The 19,093-nt window shown below is 56.0% G+C and overlaps 1 protein-coding gene across 3 annotated transcripts in view; it reads right to left on the minus strand.

Annotated features, from left to right (window-relative positions):
- Positions 1–3,531, minus strand: part of LOC125108694 (tyrosine-protein phosphatase non-receptor type substrate 1-like) — a 40,386-nt gene extending 36,855 nt beyond the window's left edge. Inside the window, exons 1-2 of one of the 3 annotated variants that reach the window (XM_047744850.1) lie at positions 3,152–3,531; positions 2,042–2,129 (exon numbers count right to left, since the gene is read on the minus strand). In XM_047744850.1, the coding sequence (XP_047600806.1) occupies positions 2,042–2,120 (79 nt within the window). In that variant the 5' untranslated portion in view covers positions 2,121–2,129; positions 3,152–3,531. Of the gene's footprint in view, positions 1–2,041; positions 2,621–2,665; positions 2,730–3,151 lie in introns of those variants that run through there. The other 2 variants (XM_047744849.1, XM_047744851.1) reach the window with 2 other exon arrangements.
- Between the last annotated feature and the right edge of the window lie 15,562 nt (positions 3,532–19,093).

Genomic DNA, 19,093 nt, shown 5'->3' on the forward strand with positions numbered 1-19,093 from the left:
TTTTCTTGGAAAATTGGACAACTGCCTCCTTCTACCTTCCTGCCCTTCTGTCCTGCCTCTCTTCTGCTTTGTCATAAACTCCATGCTGGGAGCAGCCGAGGGAGGGCGGCTGCTGCAGCCCCATCCTGCAGCCAGACCAGGTGAAGCCCATGCCGGGGCCCAGAGTGTGACCAGAAGCCCGGAGGACACAGAGGGAAGAAGGCTGGCAGGCTTCAGCTATGACGACGACACCCCACCCCTGTCCCACCACCCTCGGTCAAGAGATGTGTTCTCACCTCCTCAGATTTATTTATTTCAAAGTTAATCTTGGCCCCTCTGCTGCTCCCACTTTTTCAGGCTATTGATGCTGAATGGATTGGAACGGAAGTTTTATGGCCTAATCTTTACCATTTTATAGATTGTTTTTATAGGGAAAAAGGGGAGATTTGCTCACAAGAAGGGTGTCGGTGTTCCCGGCCAGCGCCCCAGGAAAGGCAGGCTGCCCATCTGAAAACTTGCTAATCAGCCTCACCAGGTCATTTGCCAGAAACTGAACCACGGGGTCCTGGCTGGAGAAGGGTCTGGAACAGACATTTAGAAATTAACTTGGGCCCCATTCCCTGTGTCAGGAAAATGAAGTACTTGTGAGAGACACTTGTGCATTTCCAGGCCAGATCCAGGAAGGACGTGGGGCAGGAACTAGGACTTCCGCAGGGTGGAAAGGGTGGCTCGGGCAGCAAGAAGCGGATCAGATTGGAGATGCCACTCACCAGGCAGACTTGAAATGTATCAGTGTTTCCTTCCGCCCAGCCAGGACCCAAACATACTGGGAAGACCCCGGCTGGGGTGGGGGATGCCTACGTAGATCCCTGGGGTTCTGGGGAAACTGCAGGGCAGAGAGAAGCTGCTGTCCACCCCCACTTCTCCCTCCACCCACTCTTTGCTAGTTCTCCCTTCCTCACTGCTATCAGATGGTTACCAGTCTCTAGGCAAATGCAAAAGGCGGGGTGGGGGGGGAGGTGGGTACTGAGTTCATCTTTACCTTCCTCCTAGAGAAGGATGGTGTGGACCCCTCTGTCTACAACAAGATTCCCCATTCTTCTCCCCCACCCCAATTCCTTTAAAGCCATTACACTGCCACCTGGGCCCTCCCAGGAGACCCATGGTTTTGCAAAACCCCTTTAAGAAGCAGGACTCCTGAATGGTGACCTCACCCCTTGGCGAACATACACGGTAGCCTTCAGAGCCTGCCGGGGGCTGGAGACAGCCAGGTGTTTGATGTAGGCCAACAAAAAGACATGCTCAGAGCCACAGGTAACAGCCCCACAGAGCACCTGAACTGCAGGGAGCTGCGCGGAAGCCCGGGGAAGGCAGGCAGGAGGAAGTGGGGGAGCCGGGAGAACAGCAAGGAGCAGACCATCCAGCAAGAGGCTTTGGCAAACCCAGGGACAATCCACCGTGCTTTCGCATTAGGATCTGTTGATCACAGCAGCTCACCCCCGGAGTTACTGCGGCCTCCCTTCCTCTCTCTCTGCCATACACACACCAACACCGTGTTGCTCCACGCACCAGAGGGAAATCTCACTCTTCCCTAATGGCAACAGCCTATTTCTCTTCCCTTCCAGGCAGCACCTGGGGGACCTCTGCCCCGACCCCTCCTCTCAGACCCTGAAGTCAGACGTGCGGAAAGCCTAAGTCCAGGGAAAGAGCTTCTAGAGAAGCCAGGGGTACCTAGCTCAGAAAGCTGCTGACAGCCTGCCTCCCCCATCAGATTGGGCAGGGGCTGGGTGGACCAACTCATCTGGGTCTGTCCCACTGCCCAGCACAGGGCCCGGCACAATGCCCACACAAGAGAGAGGGAGAGTGGGTCCTACCCATGGCTGTGTGACCTTGGGCAAGTGGCTGGCTGTCTCTGGGCCTTAGTTTCTGCATCTGTAACTCCAGTTACAGACATGTCTCCCCTTACTACTGCTGGAAATTAGCCCAGTGGCTCCCACTGGCGCTCTGGCAGGCCTGGGCCCGCAGTTGGGGGACGGCAGCCGCGGGGGGCAGGGGTGCTTACCTGTCCAGGCGCAGGACGCGGCCAGCAGCAGGCAGAGCAGCGGCCCGAGGCGGCCGGGGGCCGGGCCGGCGGGCTCCATGGGCCGCGGCTGCGGAGCGAGGAGGGAGAGCGGCGGTGAGTGCGCGCTCGGGCGGGCGCAGGCTGGAGCGGGGAAATGACTAAGGCTCCCCCCTCCTCTCCCCCCCCACCTCCCTCCCGGCCGGGCTTCCCCCCCCCCCCCGCCCCGGAACAGGCGCCTGGAGCGGCTTAGGAGCCGCCGTCACCGCTGCGATTTTCGGAGAACACCCACCCCCCACAACCCAAGAGATCTAGAGACGGAGAGGGGGAGAGACCCCAAGCGCGCGAGAAATAAAGCCAGGGAACGGCCAGGGAGAGGCGGCAGGAGAGAAAAACAGACCCGAGGGAGCCAGGCGGAGAGCCAGAGACACGGAGAGGCGAGAGAGGGGAAGAGGGGAGAGAGAGAAAGAGGGAGAGAGAGGGAGAGAGCGAGAGGGAGAGGAGTGAGCGAGGCGGCGCGCAGATCTCGGCCGCCAGCGCGGGAGAGAGGAGGACCGCGCGCGCAGGGGCGAGGGCAGCCCGCCGAGCCCCGCCGAGCCCCGCCGCGCCGCCCCCGCCGCTGCCCACCTGCCCCGCCCGGGCTCCTCGCGGCGCCGGCGGCTCGGCTCGGCTCGCTCCCTGCCCGCAGTCCCGGCCGCTGCCCCCGCCCTCCCCCCGGCAGCCCGGCCCCCTCCCGCTTGCCCTCCCCGCCTCCCTCCTTCCCGCCCGCCCGGGGAGGCTGCGGGGCTCGGGCCCGCCAGCCGAGTGTCGCCCGCCAGCCGCGCGGCCGGGGGCGGGGGGTGGGGAGGGGGAAGGTGGGGGAGGCGGAGGGCTGCGTCGCCCCCTCGCCCGCGCGGCGGCCCCAGCTTCCCCCCGCCGGGCCCCGCGGTTGCAGCCCGGGAGCGGTTCCGCGATCCCCGCCGCGGGCGCGCCCGGCGAGCGCCCAGGACAGGACGGGCCGCCGGCTGCAACAATGTGCCAGTTCACGCGCCCGCGCCGCTCCCTCCCCGCTCCCCTGTCCCCCAGTCCCCGGCCCCCAGCTCCGCTCCGCCCGCCCGCCCGCCGCGCTCGGACCTGCGCCGCCAGCGAGGGCTAGGAGGCAGTGGGAGCGCCGCCCGGGGCTGCCCAGAGGCCGGGGCCCCCGCTCCACTTTGCGCAAACTTGTTTTTCTAAGGTCAGCGCCGCGAGCTGGCTACATCGTCCTCTTAAGGTGGACTGGGGAAGTTGCGGCCGACCTCCTTCCCCTCGCCTCCGGACTCGGGGCCGCGGTTAGTCCCTGCTTCCCGCCGGCTGGCGAGCTGCTGGAGGCGGCACGGGAGTGGAGGTGGAGTGGGGTCGGGGCGGGGGTGTCTGCCTTAGGCCCCTCCCGGAGTGGCCCTGCCCCTGGGACCCAAAGCTGAAGACCCCTCTTGGGGGTGGGGGAGCAGTGGGCGCGCGCCCGAGGGGCCCGGTTCTTTCAGAGCTGGGCCGAGGTGAAGGAAAAGCAGGAAGTAAGTGAATGTAGGGGGAAGGGGGAGAGGAAGGAGAGAGTGATGGTACAAAAATAGCGTGTGTGTAGGAAGGACTTCAGTACTGCCTGGAAAAGAGGCGCAGGGAAGCAGGGAGGAGAAGGAACGAGAAGGGGGGCTGTGGCTGAGAAACCAGAGGGGAAGGGTCTGGGCCTCCCCTGGGGCAGTGGGCTCTCAGCCAGGTGCATCTTTGTCGGGTAGGGCTGATTGGGGGTGGGGTGGGGTGGGGTACAGAAGGCCCAGGCAGGGGTGCAGGGGAAGAGGTGGGGCTTGAAGGCCTAGGATCCCAAAAAATGACAGGCAGGAGGTAAGATGAGGGAAAAGGAGAGCAGGGGCAAAGGGCCTGATGACAGAGGACAGAGCCTCCTGGTGAAACCACTCTCTCTGTCTCTGTCTCTCATTTTCCCTGACGGAAAGCTGTGTTCCCAACAGCAGCCGGCTCAGTGACAGGGAGTGGGGATGCTCTGGTCACCTGGCAAAGGGACGTGCCAGGCAGTAGGCAGCAGAGGAGTCCCAGACCCTCTGCTAATTGGAGGGACTGGGGTTTGGAAATTAGCTATAACCCATTTTGCTTCACAAGGCCTCAAGGGGATACAAATGAACCGAGGTGGAGGAAAGGCCAGCCCCAGAAATAGAGAGGGAGTTGAGGCCCAGAGAGGGAGTGCACTTGCTGAAAGCTGCACAGAAAGGCCTGGGGTAAAAACAAGGTTTTAATTCCTGATTTCCAGGTTGAAGCCCTTTGCAAGTGAACTCCTCCTCCCCCAGATCCACCCCAGCCTCCCAGTCAATGCCTGGTCCTGGCCTTGTGCTAAGCCCAGGAGGCCCACAGGGTACAACTAACTGTTGCCTGCTGAGCATGGACTAGGCTCCCTGCATTCTAATCTGCCACCCATCTCTTCTGACTCTATAGATTTGAGAAAAATCCCTGACCATTTCTGTGCCCCAGCTTCCTCATCTGCAGTGAGGCTAACAGGAGGACCAACCTAAAAAAACGGGTGTGAGGATTAGATAAATTCATATTTGTACCGCGCTTCAAACAGTGCCGAGCATGTACCAAGTGCTACGCGGCCTTTGATAAATAAGTAAACTGCTTGGCGCTGGTCCTTGGGAGCCCACAGGGTTCTGTGCAGTATTTGAAGTGTAGGGGGATTTTCTTTTCTTTGGGTGTGGGAGGTACGGCGACCCCCGCAAGGTCCCTGTCCACAAGGAATTCACAGGCTAGTGGGGAGACAGGTAAGTAGACAAGTAGAAATAATTCATGAACAACGGAAGAGCATCGAGAGTGAGAAGCAAGGGCTCATTCAGATAAGCACTGGGCCTTCCTGAGATGCTGGGAGCTGAGACGCCAGATGGGGCAGCAAGGTGAGGATTTGGGGATTTGCTGTTCCAGGAGAAGGGAGCAGCAGGTATAAAGGCCCTGGGGCCAGCCTAGTCAGAGGGGAAGAAGCCAAGATGGGGGAGGGTGGTCCAGCCCTGGAGCCTTGCAGACCTTGGTAAAAGGCCTGTATGTATTTTACAGATAGGAAATTATCGGAGGGTATTAAGCAGGGGAGCGCCATGGTCTGATTTATGGGTTTTAAAGCCCACTCTGGTGGAGACTGGAGGGTAAGCCTGAGGGTAGGGAGCAAGGAATCGGGACACCAGTCAGGAGGTGGTTTGGGGGTCCTCCTCATCCGAGGTAGGGGGGTAGGGAATCTCTGACTCTGCAGGCCACAGCTGGCCGAGACCGTGAAGGTGACCACCCGAGGCTCCTGGGAAAATCCATCACCCGAATCCTTCTGGGGTGCGAGGAGTGGGCAGGAGCTGCTGCTGAAGGTCAGAGACGAGGCCGTCTCCTGGCCCTGGGCTTCCAGAAGGCTCTGCCGTTCACCGTTCCCCAGCACATGCACACACAGACCTGCCCAGGATTAGGAAGCCTCGGATTAGGAAGGATAATAATTGAACCACCTGCTATTTACATAGCGCACCTTTGACAAAGGCGCTAGCAGGGCTGCCCCATGCAGGGGCCCCCTCCATCCCGCCTTCTGCCCCAGGAGCCCTCTGGCCTTGCTCTCCTGGTCCAGTCACCACAGAAAAAAAATCATCCTTCACTGACAGGGCTGGGAGGTCATGGAAACCAATGGGCAGCTGGGTAGGCTGAGGTTGGGGGACAATTTGCCCGCGGTCACACAGAGAGATTATGGCAGATCATTGAGGTGAACCAGCCACCTCCAGAGGAGGCGTCCTGGGTTGCCCTGGATTAAAGTCAAACTGCTTTCATACATAGTCCCTTCATTCATGCTTGTGACAACATTTATTAAACACCTACCATGTGCCAGGCACTGTGCCCTATAGGGCCTGGAGATATAGTAGTGGGGGAAAAAAAGAAAAGCCAAGCAAAACCCGTCTGCAAAGAGCTGACTGTTGCTAGCAGAGGCAAACAGACAGCGCAGTGGTAAATTGGAGATAAGGCTACAAGGAAAATAAGCAGGGAAGGAGCCCAGCAGTGCTAGGAGAGGAGACCGGTCAGGCAAGGCCTCTGAGGATGTGATATTTGAGGGAAGGCTAAAAGATTCGAGAAGGGAAGCCAGAGGTAGCCCCATCCCTACTCTGCTCTTCTCCGGCACTCCCCATGGGCCACCTGTCAGCAATCTTGGTTCCACCTTCCAGAACCAAACCACCTCGCAGTGCCTCTCCGTCTCCCACCTGGGCACCTTTGTGCTCCCCTCGCCCCCCTTTCCCCCATCCACTCTCCACTCAGCAGCCAGAGGGATCTTTTCTGGAAGTCAGGTGACATCCTGCCCCTGTTGTCCAGGATCCATCCTAAGGAAGATTCCAAGGAGCATGGGAGAGGGCAGGGAGGGAATCAGGGGCTTTGAAGCCAAGACTTTGCCAATTTGACTGGTGTGACTCAGGGGAAAAAAAAAAAATTTTTTTTGTGAGCCTCAGTCTCTCCATCTGTGAAATGGGAATAACCAGGCTCATGCAGAGATGAGGGTCACGGTCTGTGTGGTGGGACCAGCCGTGGTAGGAGTGAATCTGGAGTTTGAGCCTCTGCCCGTGCAGGGATGCCCTGCGTGTGCGCCAGGTCCCTCGACATGTGTCATCTCACTGAGGACCTAGCAACAGCACTGTGTTCCCAGAGGCACAAGGCAACCGGGCCAGGGTCACTCTGCCCAGGCCAGGACATGCCAGAACCTGCAGGGACTCGGCCCCACCCAGGGCTCTGCTCCTCGCTTCCCAGAACCCCGGGCTGGCGTCAATAGGCAGGCCCGCCAGGCTGCCTTTGTATGGGGCCAGTCAGGAGACTGCATTGCCAACCACCTCGTTTTCTGGGTAACAGGAGCCATTTGGAGTTAGAGGCCTCTGCTGTGGAGCCAGAACAATAAAAATAAAAATAGCGAGGCCTCCCCGGGCAGCCTGGACCCGGGGACCCACTGCCCTGGAGAAAGGAGCTCCCAATGAGCTGGCCAGCAATCGGGATGGGGAGCAGCAGTGGGAATGTCCTTACCGCACGCCTGCTCCGCTCCCTGACTATGTGGGGTCATGGCCAAGGCTCCCGACAGCCATTTTATCCCCACAGAAACAAGCCCATGGGACTGGAGTGACTCGCATCTAGTGAGTGGCTGAGGGGCCGGGCCAGTTAGGATTCGAACCCAGTTCTCCGGATAGTAACAGGTCTTCTTTGTCCAGCAGCTACTCTGCGTTACAGACATGTTCAGACCACACTGAGGAGGGGTATGGACAGGGCCCTCTTTTTACAGACAGAAAGCTGCCTTAGAGAGGTCTCTGCTCCCAGGTCACCTGGCCAGACCACACTGTGAAAAGACTCACCTCTCCAAACCCCAAAGCACTCGACCCCCTTCCTAACTTGACTTCATCTTCCTGGCACACCACGTGACCTGCCAGGGGTGGGGAGTCTTTATGGCGTTTTGTCCATCTCCTGGACGAGCCACAGGTCAGCCCGGCCCCAGAGGCTCAGTGCTTGGCTCTGGAGGCACGTCCTATGATGTAGATGCCCGCACTGCTCAGGTTCGCCCTGGGGCAAATTACCTTGATCATCTTTGCCTCGGTTGCCTCCACTGCAGATTAACAGAAGCATACCTAAAACGTCTCTTGCAAGGGATGAGTTAATATAGGAAAAAGATATTGCTGACTTGCTGTTGTTTTCTCTTCCTTCCACAGCTCCAGGGCCTTCAACAGTAAACAGTAGGTTATCAGTAAATATGTATTCAGTTAAAGAGGTGACCTGCCCAAGATGGCACGCTAAGAAATGGGCAGAGCCTGGAATTGTGGGGGGAGTCTCTCTGAGCCTGTGCTTCAAAACACCCTACTTATAACCACCTGTCCACAGCACCCCACTTTTCCACCATAGCTGCACAGGGATCAGAGCTGCTTTTTTCCTACTGAGCAGGCATCATCGTCATCTGGAGTGACTGTTAATACGTGGATCCCAGAGTTCTACCCACAGAGTTTCTGATTCAGTGGGTCTTTGGTAAGGCCTGAGAGTGTGCATTTCTAACAAGGTCCCAGGCGATGCTGAGGCTGTGGTCTGGGGACCACTGAGCCCAGTCCCAGCATTCCCGTTGGTGGGTTCTGTCTAGCCCTCTGTTTCCTGTCCTCCCTTGCCCAAGGGAAAGCAGAGGGGGCAAGGGCATGGCTCAGAGGTTGCCGCTGGTGCCCCAGAGCTGAGGGGCTGTGACAGATCACGGAGCCAGGGCCTGGGGGAGCCATGCTGTAATTAGTGCTTTCCAGGGGAAGTCAGCAACTAAGTATCTTGGCAGGCAAAGCAGGCAGGCAGCTCGCCTGAGCTCCTTAGGGGTGGGACCAGGCTGTCAGGCCCTAAACACTGTTCTCGGGCTCTGGGGCTCTGGCTCTGCCAGGAGCTGAGCCCAGCTGTGCGGAGCCAAGCCTCCCCCAACACCTCTGGGTGGGGGTGCCCTGCAGGGTGATGATGCAAGGGCTGGCGTCCAGACAGAGAGCTGATTGCTTTGGCGCGCACCAGGAGACCTGAGTTCAAGTGTGGGCTCTGCCCGATAATCATACGCGTAGGAGCAGGTACGGAGCCCCAGGCTTGAAGGACTTCAGCAGATTCTCTCATGCTCCTTACTCCGACTCAGAATTCTTATCTCCATTTCACAGATAAGAAAACTGAGGCACAGGGAGGTTAAGGGTAAGCTTGTGAGCAGCAGCGTAAGACTCTGAATCCAGGAGTTCTCATTCCCCGGCGGCTGCTCCCAGTCTCTGCACGTTCTGGTTTCTACTTTGCTGAGAGCTGGGGGCCCCACAGTGCAGCTCTCTCGCAGTCTCTCTCACCACCACAGGGCTGGCTCTGTGATTTCCAGGCCCCTCAATGGCGCCCAGCCCCGAGCTTGTTGACTCGTTGTAGGCACACAAGCATCTGAATGATGAATGAAATAGCGAATGAACAGAAGCAGCAAACTCTTTCCGGTGGTGATGGGCCAGTATAGCTCAGACTGGGATGTGCTTTCAACTCCAGGCTCTAGCCAGCCCCCCAGTGTGATCTTGGGTGCCTCCCAGCCTCTGTGTCCTTATCTGACAACTGTTTGAGGGCAAGATTAATAGGTAAAAAGGGCAGGGATGTGTATGAAAGAGAGAGAGAAACTGGGAGGAACGGCCTCTGAAAACCATAGCTGGTGCCTCCTTTTGCCGGACTTCCCCATCTCAGCTCTGCTCATGCACGTTTGCTAAGGTGTCTTCCTCAAGCCCTCTCTGTCTCTCTTCCTCCTCACTCACAGTCCTGCCAGGTGGATCCTCTTGGTGCTACCTCCAAAATAGACGCAGAATCTGACCACTCCTTACTGCCTATGTCACCCTCTGACCCCACCACCTCCAGCTCTTACCTGGATTTGAGCAGTCACCTCCTCCCTGGCTTCCTGCTTGCTCTCAAGTCTTCCCATCCTATCCTGCCTTCTGCCTAAACCTCCCAGTAGCCTTTCCTGTCACTGTTACTTGCAGTAAAACCCAGGACTCAGGGTGGCCCCCCTGGCCCTGCCCGCTCTCACCCATTACCCTTTCTCTTGTCCTGGCTCACTCAGCTCCAGCCATATGCATCTACTTTGCATTCTTCGAACACGATCAGTAGGTGCCCACCTCAGGACATTTGCACTTGCTGCTCCCTGGACGCAGAGCCCCCTCTCCTCAGATAGCTTCTGGCTTGCTCTGTCTTTCCCTTTGGGTCTCTACTCAAATGTCTCCATCTTGTAGAAGCCTGTTCTAACCACTCTAAGACTGTCACATCATTTTTCATGCCCTTACCCTACTTTCTTTTTCTTGATAGCATGTAATATATACCTCTTGGTTGCTCTGGCTTTCCCCCCGTCTCTGATTTGAACTCCATGCAGGGTCTTGGTATTGGATCTCCAGCACCCGGAGCTGTGCCCACACAGAGCAGGGCCTTAGTAAAGGATGTAGACAGAGTGAGAGAGGGTGCCGAGCTGCCAGCAGCTCTGTCCGTGAGATGCTGGTCGCTTGAAAGGGGCGTGGACTCCTCTGCCCTGACATCCCTGCATGGCCTGGGATCCTCTAGGAACAGATGTCCTCATTGAACTTGGGTTTCCTTCCCAGGCATGGAGGCCAGGACTCCACTTGGCCTCATTCCTGTTCCTGGGAGGAAGTGTCTGTCCCTGGGCAGGAAATGGTCTGGTTCGCAGGGAAAGCCAAAGAAACACACACCACTTTCTCCGCTCAGTTTTGTGGCCTTGGGGCAGTGGGTGGCCATGCCAGCCTCCACTCCACCACTGCCTCTGGAGCAAGGACAAAGGTGGGATGGGAGTTCCCCACCCCCCCCACCGCCCCGGCCCAGAGCTTGTTAAGTCACAGGATCCTCACAGCCATGCAGGGCTGAAGGCTGGGCTTGGAAGCAGACCTCGTCTGGCCAGGGTTGGTTCCTCTCATGCCTCCCCACTTGGACAACTGAGCGACCAGAAGCTCCGTGAGGGGTGGGGGATACCTGTGTGACGTGGGATCAGGAGCAAACGAGGTGATGAACCAGACCGTTTGGTACCAAATCTCTTATGCGTCTTCTTTATCCCCAACCCCCATTCCTCCCTGTCCCACTCCTAAGTGCCTGAAATCTGCCACCTGAAGAAAGTTGTAACCACCCCTACCCCCCGCCCCTGGAGCAGAGGAGACTGAGGCCCAGAGAGGGAGACCGGCCAGATTCGGCAATGTTAGCCTGAGTTTGCGCCCCTAGGCTTTCCTCTCCCAGCTTCAAGCAAATGACTAGGTTTAGTCACAAGGTACTTTCCAGGGTTTGGGGCAGAAGGGTGGCTCATATTTAAGACCTTCTGAGTTCTGGTCAAAGTCTCAAATGAAAGAAATTATCAGAGAGAATCAGAAGCGGCAGGGGTGGGGCGGAGGGAGGAAGAACATGCTGGAGAAACGGGCTCCCAGACTGGCGAACACTGTCCCTCACTGAGCGGGACTGGGGGCCGGGGACAGGGCATTGGGGTTAGCGTCAGGGTGGCCCCAGGAAGCCAGACCTGAGCTGCAAGGCCTCGGGCCTCACCACAGACCCCAGGGCCACACAACGCTGCTGGGCTGGTGGGGCCCCTTGAGGGGACGATGGTTTGGCCATGCTTCAGTCACAGACCCGCACTGAGCACCTGCCGCGGGCTGGGGGCTGTGCGGGTGCTGGGGACATTCCCGTTGGAATGGGAGCACGAAGACCAGCCCATGGCTGAGATACACTGTGTCCTCTGTAGGTAGTGAAGCTGCTGGGAGAAGCGTGGCCGGGAGGGTCCTGCTGGGGGAGTGGAGTTTCCGGAAGGAAGTGACACAGAGAATCTCACCTGAATATCAGCAAAAGGAATAGTCTTTTGGCTTTGACTTAGAGCAAGATGGGGCCCAGGAGCGACAAGAAAAGCAGCATAGACAGATTCCTGGAAGCCACCTCCGATTTTCTGGGACTCTCTACAACTCCAGAACTGAGCCAGCTCTGGGGAGGAAGAAGTCCCTGGAATGACCAAGGCTGGGCTTGCTTGCCTTCATCGCTGTGGGATGGGATCCCAGACGCGGTGAAGTTCATGTAACCCACGGCTTCTCAAAGTTTAACCTTGTTACTCGTGGATCCTGATGTAGCACGTCTGGGGTAGCCTCTGAGATTCTCCCATCTCTAACAAGCTCCCAGGTAAGGCCCAAGCAGCTGGTCCACGGACCGCACTTTGAGGAGCAAAGTAGGTGTCTTGCCCAGATGTCCTGGTGGTCTGGGAATCCTGACTGCTGCTCAGGTTCAAGTCCAAATCCTTCAGGCGTGTCATGTGAGGCTCTTGCCATGTTTTAGAGCCCCTTCCTCCCAGCCTGAGGGCCTCACACTTGCCACCATGTGTGCAAGAACCTAATGGATCTTTCTCCCACCCCACGCAAGCCGTACCCCCTCAGTGCTTGATGCCCAAGCTTCAGTGGGAAGCAGTTGGCTTCAGAGGCAGCCTGACTGGGTCCAGATTGTAGCCCCACCAGCTACAGGTGGCGTGACTTTGGGTAAGAGACTTCGTCTCTCTGTGCTTCGGTTTCTCATCTGTAAAAAGGAGAGAGGGAAAAAAAAAAGTGATAGCCTCTTTACAGGGCGATTCTGAAGATTCAAAGAAACAATATATATCAAAAGTCTGGCACACAGGCGGCACTCAATAAATGTTCTATCACTTTCCCACCAGTTCTACCTGTCCTTTCAGGTAAGGATCTATGTGTTTTCATCTCATTATTTCAAGTTTTTCTCTTTTTGTGTCTGTGTATCTATGAAGAATAGAATGTATTATCCAAAAAGGATGTAAACATTTGTAAATAAACATACATGGAGGTGTATGTTTAAAATGTTTTCCTGAGAAATGAAATAAAATGTTTTTGCTGATAGGGAATGTGATAAAAATGTTCAAGATCACTATTTTGAAACCCAGTGGAATTGATAGAAACAGAGAATATTAGAGCTGGAAGGGATTTTAAAGGTCTTCCGTTCCCCCCAGCACTCCTTCTCCCACCTGATGCATAAACCTCTCCGTTATGCTAGATTGCCTCTAGCAATGGGGAGCTCATTACCTTTCTGGGCAATCCATTTTGTTCAGCTCTGGGAATGATTTCCTGAACTCAATGCCTACATGTGTTTCAGCTGCTTCTGAGCTCTGCTCCCCTGTGTCACACAGATCTGGGATCTTTCTCCTGAGGGCCAGGAGCCAGGCTGTATGCCTAGTAGGCCTTCAATAATGTCCCATGAATGAGTGGGGGTGGCAGAGGGATTAGAGGGGTATGGGAAGGATGACGTTTTTGCCAATTCTCCTTTGGAAGGTACACTAACAGCTCAGTGCCGTGACCCTCTGGGAGGGTCTCAGTGTAAGTAACACCTGTCTTTGTGTTTGTCTGCACATATATGTGCATGGTATTGTGTTTCTCTGTGTGGCTCTGTCTCCATTGCTGTGTGTGTGTTACACTGCAAATATCCATGCGTGCTGGTGCATGCTTTTCTCTAGGTCTTCGTGTATATGTGTGTTGGGGGCTGTCCCTGCAGGAATGTGTGTCTGCTCTGATTTGTTTGAATGTGTGAGAGTGCCTGTTGTCTGCAGATGTCCATGTGTGATGTGCAAGTCTCTCTGTGCCTTTGTGTGTCTGCCTCTGTATGTGTGTGTCTGCATGAGTAGGTCTCCCCTCCTCTACTCAGCCCTACTGGGGAGCCAGGAGTGACTCCCCTGCAGCCTGGTTGACCGAAGGGCCTCTGACTGGCAGGCAGCAAGGACTCTACATCCCTCCTCACCTGCTCTGCACGGCTGTGCTAATCACTGGGTTGTATGCAGATGGCAAATGTGTGGCTGCCAGGCTTGGGGGAGGGACTGTGGAGGGGGGAGCAGATGAGCAGACACCAAGGAGCAAGAAGACAGTTTAAAGACAGAAAGGGGAAAACACGCCTGCTTGGCTTTGGAGTTCGGGGTGCAGGGTTCTCTCCAGAAGTACGGATTTTATGAAGAGGATGTGATGTCTATGATATTTTCCTTCTAGTTGAGCTAGAGTCTTAGAGTCACAGGATTCTAGAATTCTAGAATTCTAGATCTAGTGAGTCCTAGAATCTTAGCCCCATATAACTCTCGACTCTTAGAACCATGTTTGAGGACTCTAATCCTCCTGGGATATTAGGATCCTCAAACAAAGATCTTCTCTTTCTCCCTGTCCTCTTGCCTTTCTTTGTATAGAATCATGGCCAAAGAATGACCTTGAAAGTTCATCCTGTCTCCCCTTTGGCTCTGGATGGGGCAGTGGAGAAAGGCTTGTCTACTCAGCTGGGACATTCTTGGGGATGTTGAACTGGAATCTTCCCTTGGCAAGGACTTGTCTCCTGAATGGTCTGGGCTGTCATCTTACCTCTGCCACCTTCTGCTAGGACTGCATTCCCCTCAAAGACAAAGGTGCCTGTGTTTTCAGGATATATTTTCAGCTGTTCAGGAGCTAGTGTAACAGCCTGCAGGTACGAGTGAGCCAGGGCGGGGCTTCTCTAGGGTCCTCAGCTGTGGAGGCTCAGTAACCCAGCCCCGGGGACGAGTGGGCAGCAAACCAGGCAGCCACGTTCCCCAGGTTGCCCACTTGGGTTATTTCCTTCCTCTTGTGGCTCCTCAGAATGACAGCTCAAAAGGTTGGTCCTATTGCAGGGGTCCTGGGAGCCATGGTTTGTCTCTGAGGGAGGTCATTCCACTGTACTTTGACCTCTCCAGGACTCACCCAAACTTCTGAGCATGGCAGCTTTTCAGGCCCTGACTGCTAACCATCCCATCTCTCCCTCCACACATGTCCAGCCAGCTGAATTCCCTACTTACCTTGAATCTATTGAACTTCTTCATTCTGCGTGGGCTTGTTCCTCTCTGCCTCTTCGTCATGATGCAAACTCTTATTTGTCCGTGGAATGCAAGTCTCACTCAACTTTGAGTGCCATGAGAGAAAGAGTTTGACTTATTTAATATTTTATTTCCCGGCATCTGCCAGAGTGTTTGGCACACCAACACCATATAGGTACTCAAGGTTTGTTGAATGACTAACCGATCAAATATATCCTTCAGAATTTCCCCTCCGAGGCCTCTATCCCCCACCCCCTTATAGGTGTCTCTCACACCTCTACTAGGATTACCCATGGCCCAGAACTTACCCCGCAGATCATGAGTCTTTGCTTCCTGTGTTCATCTTCTTTACCAGACCAGGAACCCCTTGAAGTTAGGCCCGATCACTCTTTCTACATACAGCGTCTGGTTCAGAGCCTGGCACCCAGCAGGTGCCCAGTAAAGGCAGAGTGGTTGCCAGCAGCCCAGCTTGGTGACTTGAATTCCCCCGTTGGTCCCAACTGTGAGCACTGGTCCAAGCTGTTGGCAACATCTGCTCCAAAGTCTCATTTGCAATTTTACATTCCCAGGCTCTTGCCACTTAATATTTAATAACTAGGCGGCTGGCCTTCTCTGGCAGCCACTTAAGCCCCTGATTGCCTCTTGTCTGAACTTGGCCCTGAGTGAGGCAGGGACCACCCTGGGGTTAACTACGAGGCCCGAATCCTGAGTCTGGGGCCAGCATCGGGCCAGAGCCTTGGGGACAGAAGGAAGGAATGCCCATTGGCTTGAGGCTCCCAGATGACGTTTCCAGGCAAGGCACAGGGTACGTTTGCTCCGGCTGACTCCTCCTCTCCTCCTCACCTAGTTAGGCTGGGCCTGCCCCATGCCCTGGTAAGCCAGGGAGGAGGACAGAGGGAAAATGTCCACGGGACCTTCCCTGACTCACATCCGAGCTGGGTGAGGAGGAAGAAAGGGGGATTCCGCTCGGGGGGGTGGGGTTCCGAGCAGGAAAGGTGGGTCTATCCTATGTGGCTTGGCCCCCAGGAGCCAGGGCCAGCCTATGGGGGCAGGGGGAGGATGTGGCGCCACAGCGTGGGTGTTGGCATCCATGCCGGCCTCTCCTGGCACAGAGCTGGGGAGAACTTCCAAGTCAGCAGTGGAAGGAGGTGAGGCAGAGCGGGAGTGAGCCGCCCCCCCTCCCCGGGATTGCCCGAGCCACTGCCCTGTGCTGGGAAATCCCCACAGGCCCAGGGAGCCAGCCTCTGCAGGACTGCTAGGGAAAAGGGTAGAGAGCAGTCATGGGAAGAAGGTTCAAGAAGAGGAAACAGCAAGTGTGAGACTCTGAGGTGAAGACCGCAGAGGCCTCGGGCTCAGGAAACAGTCTTCAGAACGAGTTTCTCAGTGGATTCTGGAGGAAGGTGCTGCTGGAATTCGTGCCTGGGCAATCACAGACTTTTCAGATCCCAGCGGGGACTTTTATAGCATCAGGAGACGTGGTTCCTGGGTCTCTCTTTGCCCCTAACAAGCCCAGTGGCCTTGGGCATGTTCCTGCCCGGCGCTCATGCTGTCACTGCCCACACTGGCTGCTACCAGTGTGGAGTCCTCCGTTCTCCCCTCTGAGGTCATTTGGCCCAACCCAGGAAGCTGAGAGCCAGAATGGCGGCCTGCATAATGGAAGAAGGTCGGGCCAGACCCTCTGCGCTTTGGATGGGCAGTGTTTCTCAAGCATGGACTCTGCAAGGTGCCTTGCTAAGGAAACCCTTTACTGGCATAGAGTCTCATCTAGCCCCCTGTCACCCTCAACCTCTCTCTTCCCCTCACTCCCTCACCCATTCATAGGGCCTGTTGACAGAACCTGGAAACCCCAGTTCGAGTCCACTTTCCACCTTGCCCACGCTACCACCATCCCCAAACACCACCTGCCTGCCCCTGGCACTGTGTCGGCCCACTCCAGGCTCTCCTGCTCCCACCCTGGCCCCTGCTCTCCTTCCCCAACCAGCAGCCAGGAGGCCTTTAAATGATCTAAACTGGGTCATGTCCCTCCCCTGCTTTTGAAAACCTCCAGGGCTATTGGGGTGCTTAGAATCAAACCCCAGTCCTATAGTTGCCCTTTCTGCCCAGTGCCTCCCTCCTCCCAGCCCTGAGGCCGTACTGTCTTCCTTCCTTCTGCCCTGGCCTCCTTCCTGCCCTGGATGTGCTGGCCAGATCCAACCCAGGGCCTCCGTGTTTGTGGTTCCCTCTTCCTGAGACCTTCCTGGGACTGCTGGCACTGTGGGATCAGCAATGCGCTTCTCGATCTTGTCCCCAGTTGGGTCTCCCGCTGCCTTGAGGCTGGGGGCTGAAGGTCTAGGATGAAGCCCAGCTTCACCCATGTCCCTCCACCCTGTGACACCTGGAATCTCCCCCGTCTGGTTGCTGGGCAGTGATTTTAGCCCCTATCCCCATTGTGGGTTTCAGTACCCTTTCTCTCCGCTGCAGTCATTGCTACGCTAGTTAATGGAATAACGAGGCACTTTCCCCATTATCTGATGCAAATACCTTCTGGTTGCCAGTGCCAGCTCCACAGCTCTGCTCTCCCTGTGACCTGGCCCATGGACCTCCTACTCCAGCCTCTAGCCCAAGCCAGGCTGGGGCACTCCTGGCCCCCCTTGCCCGCTCCCCACCAGAGTCTCTGAAGGGCTAGGGCCCCCGGAAGTCACCAGTCCTGTTCTAGCCACCTTAAAGCAAGGCCCACTGTGTGCAGGTCTTTTGCCCATTCAGTCTCCCCACGATCGCATACCGTTCTGACCCCCATTGTGCAGACTCGGAGATGGAAGTCTGTGTACCCTCAAATGGCGGTCCAATGGGGTCCAGACATGCACTCCAGGGCTTGACCCCCTCCCCCATCCCTTCCTTAGGGCTTTATTCTTGTGACCCCTTGAGACTCTATTTCTCTGTCAGTTACATATTAGCATCTGTATCTACAGATGAAGAGGAGTGTGGAGGGTGGCGACTGGCTCCCAGGCGCACTAGGGTTCGGGGAGGGAGTGGGACTTTATGCCCTTGCCAGTGAGCCCAGGAAGGTGGGTGCATGAACGTGGAGGTAGAGTGGGGTAGGAAAGCTCCCAAAGCTTGCCCCCTTGGAAATTTCCATCCTGCGACCCCATACCACCAGGCATCCCTGGCTTAATTCACACTGAGTGCCTCAAGCGTGTCCAAGGCACCTGAAAGTTGCTGGGGCCACCCAGAGAGATACGATGGGCTACCTCCAAAAGATCATGTGTCTCTCGGAAGACAGCAGGACAAGCAGCAGTCCCTACCCCTGGCTGATAATATGGGGAGGGAAGAATGGGTGTGACACTCTGCAGGGGAGAGGTCTGGTCAGGGCGGGACTCCTGATATGGGCAAAGGTTGGGAGGTTAGGACTTGAGGGGTGTCCCATAGGGGCCTCTCCCTCCTGCGTCTCCCCTCAGAGGGTCGCCTTACCCACCTCGGCCTGAAGGGTCACCCCCGAAATGACTGCCAAGTATCTCTGACTCTTCCTGAACATCCCTCCTGGATGCCGAGGAAGGAACTTGCCAGCTACTCTCAGGCCATGGCTCTTCAAGGCATTCTGCAAATCAAGACAGTTTTGTAGCCTTCAGCAGCACCTGTCTTCCTCAGGGTGCAGTCCAACTTCTTGGCCAGGACTTCAAGTCCTTTCCAAGCTGCCAAGGGCTCCCCCAGCCCCATGGAGCTGTCCCATAGCATTTCTCCGCGCATGCCTTCAGGGGTTTGTACAAGACCGCCATCTTGCCACGTCTGCCTGGCAAACTCCTACTTGTCTGTGGGAACCCAATTCTCAAAGGCCTCCTCCAGGAGGCTTTTCCAACAAGCTCCCCATTTTGGGTTAGGGGTCCCAGGCTACACAGACCCTTCCCTTAGCAAACGTCCCCATGGAGCTTTACAACCTGTGCACGCTTCTTCCTTTCCCACTAGACTATGGGATCCAGGAGAGGGGTGAGTGGGTAACAGTGGGCAGGCAGAGATGGACCCTGATTTGAACTGAGTTCTAAGAGGTGCTGGAGCCTCCACCTGAGGGGACCTGCCTGGGTTCAAATCCTGCCTCTGCCATCTTTTAGCTGCACAACCTTGTATGAAGGAACTGAAGCTCCCTGTCCTCCACTTTCTCATCTGTAGAATGGACAAAATTATCGTATGACCTCCTCTCTGGGGCTGTTTTGAGGATGAAATGAGCATGGGGTGCTTAGAAGAGGGCCTGACACATGATAAATGCTCAGTAAATACTAGTTCTTACCGTTGCCTCCAGATCCCACATAGGCAGCTCTTTGAAAGGTCTATTACCTGACAAATAAAAAACTTGTTCTGTCTAGGTCACAATTGTCTCTAAGTCAGGGTTTCTCAAATTCAAACGAGCATCAGAATCGGTTAGGGTGGCGCCAAAAAGAGTTTAGTCAGCACCCAGCAGGTCCTGTGTTGGCCTGAGAATGAACTTTTTAGCAAGTTCCCTAAATTCCAGTCTGGGTTGTTTTGTTGTTGTTTTTTTTTAAGATCTATTTGTTTTTTCTGAGAGAGAGCATGAGTGGGGGATAGAGAGAGGGAGAGGGAGACAAGCAGACTTCCTGCTGAGCAGGGATCCTGACAGGACACTGGATCCCAGAACACTGGGATCATGACCTGAGCTGAAAGCAGACATGTAACTGCCTGAGCCACCCAGGCCCCCCTCTCCCTATCCC

This window comes from Lutra lutra, chromosome 9, assembly GCF_902655055.1.
Source record: "Lutra lutra chromosome 9, mLutLut1.2, whole genome shotgun sequence".
Classification (NCBI taxonomy): Eukaryota; Metazoa; Chordata; class Mammalia; order Carnivora; family Mustelidae; genus Lutra; species Lutra lutra.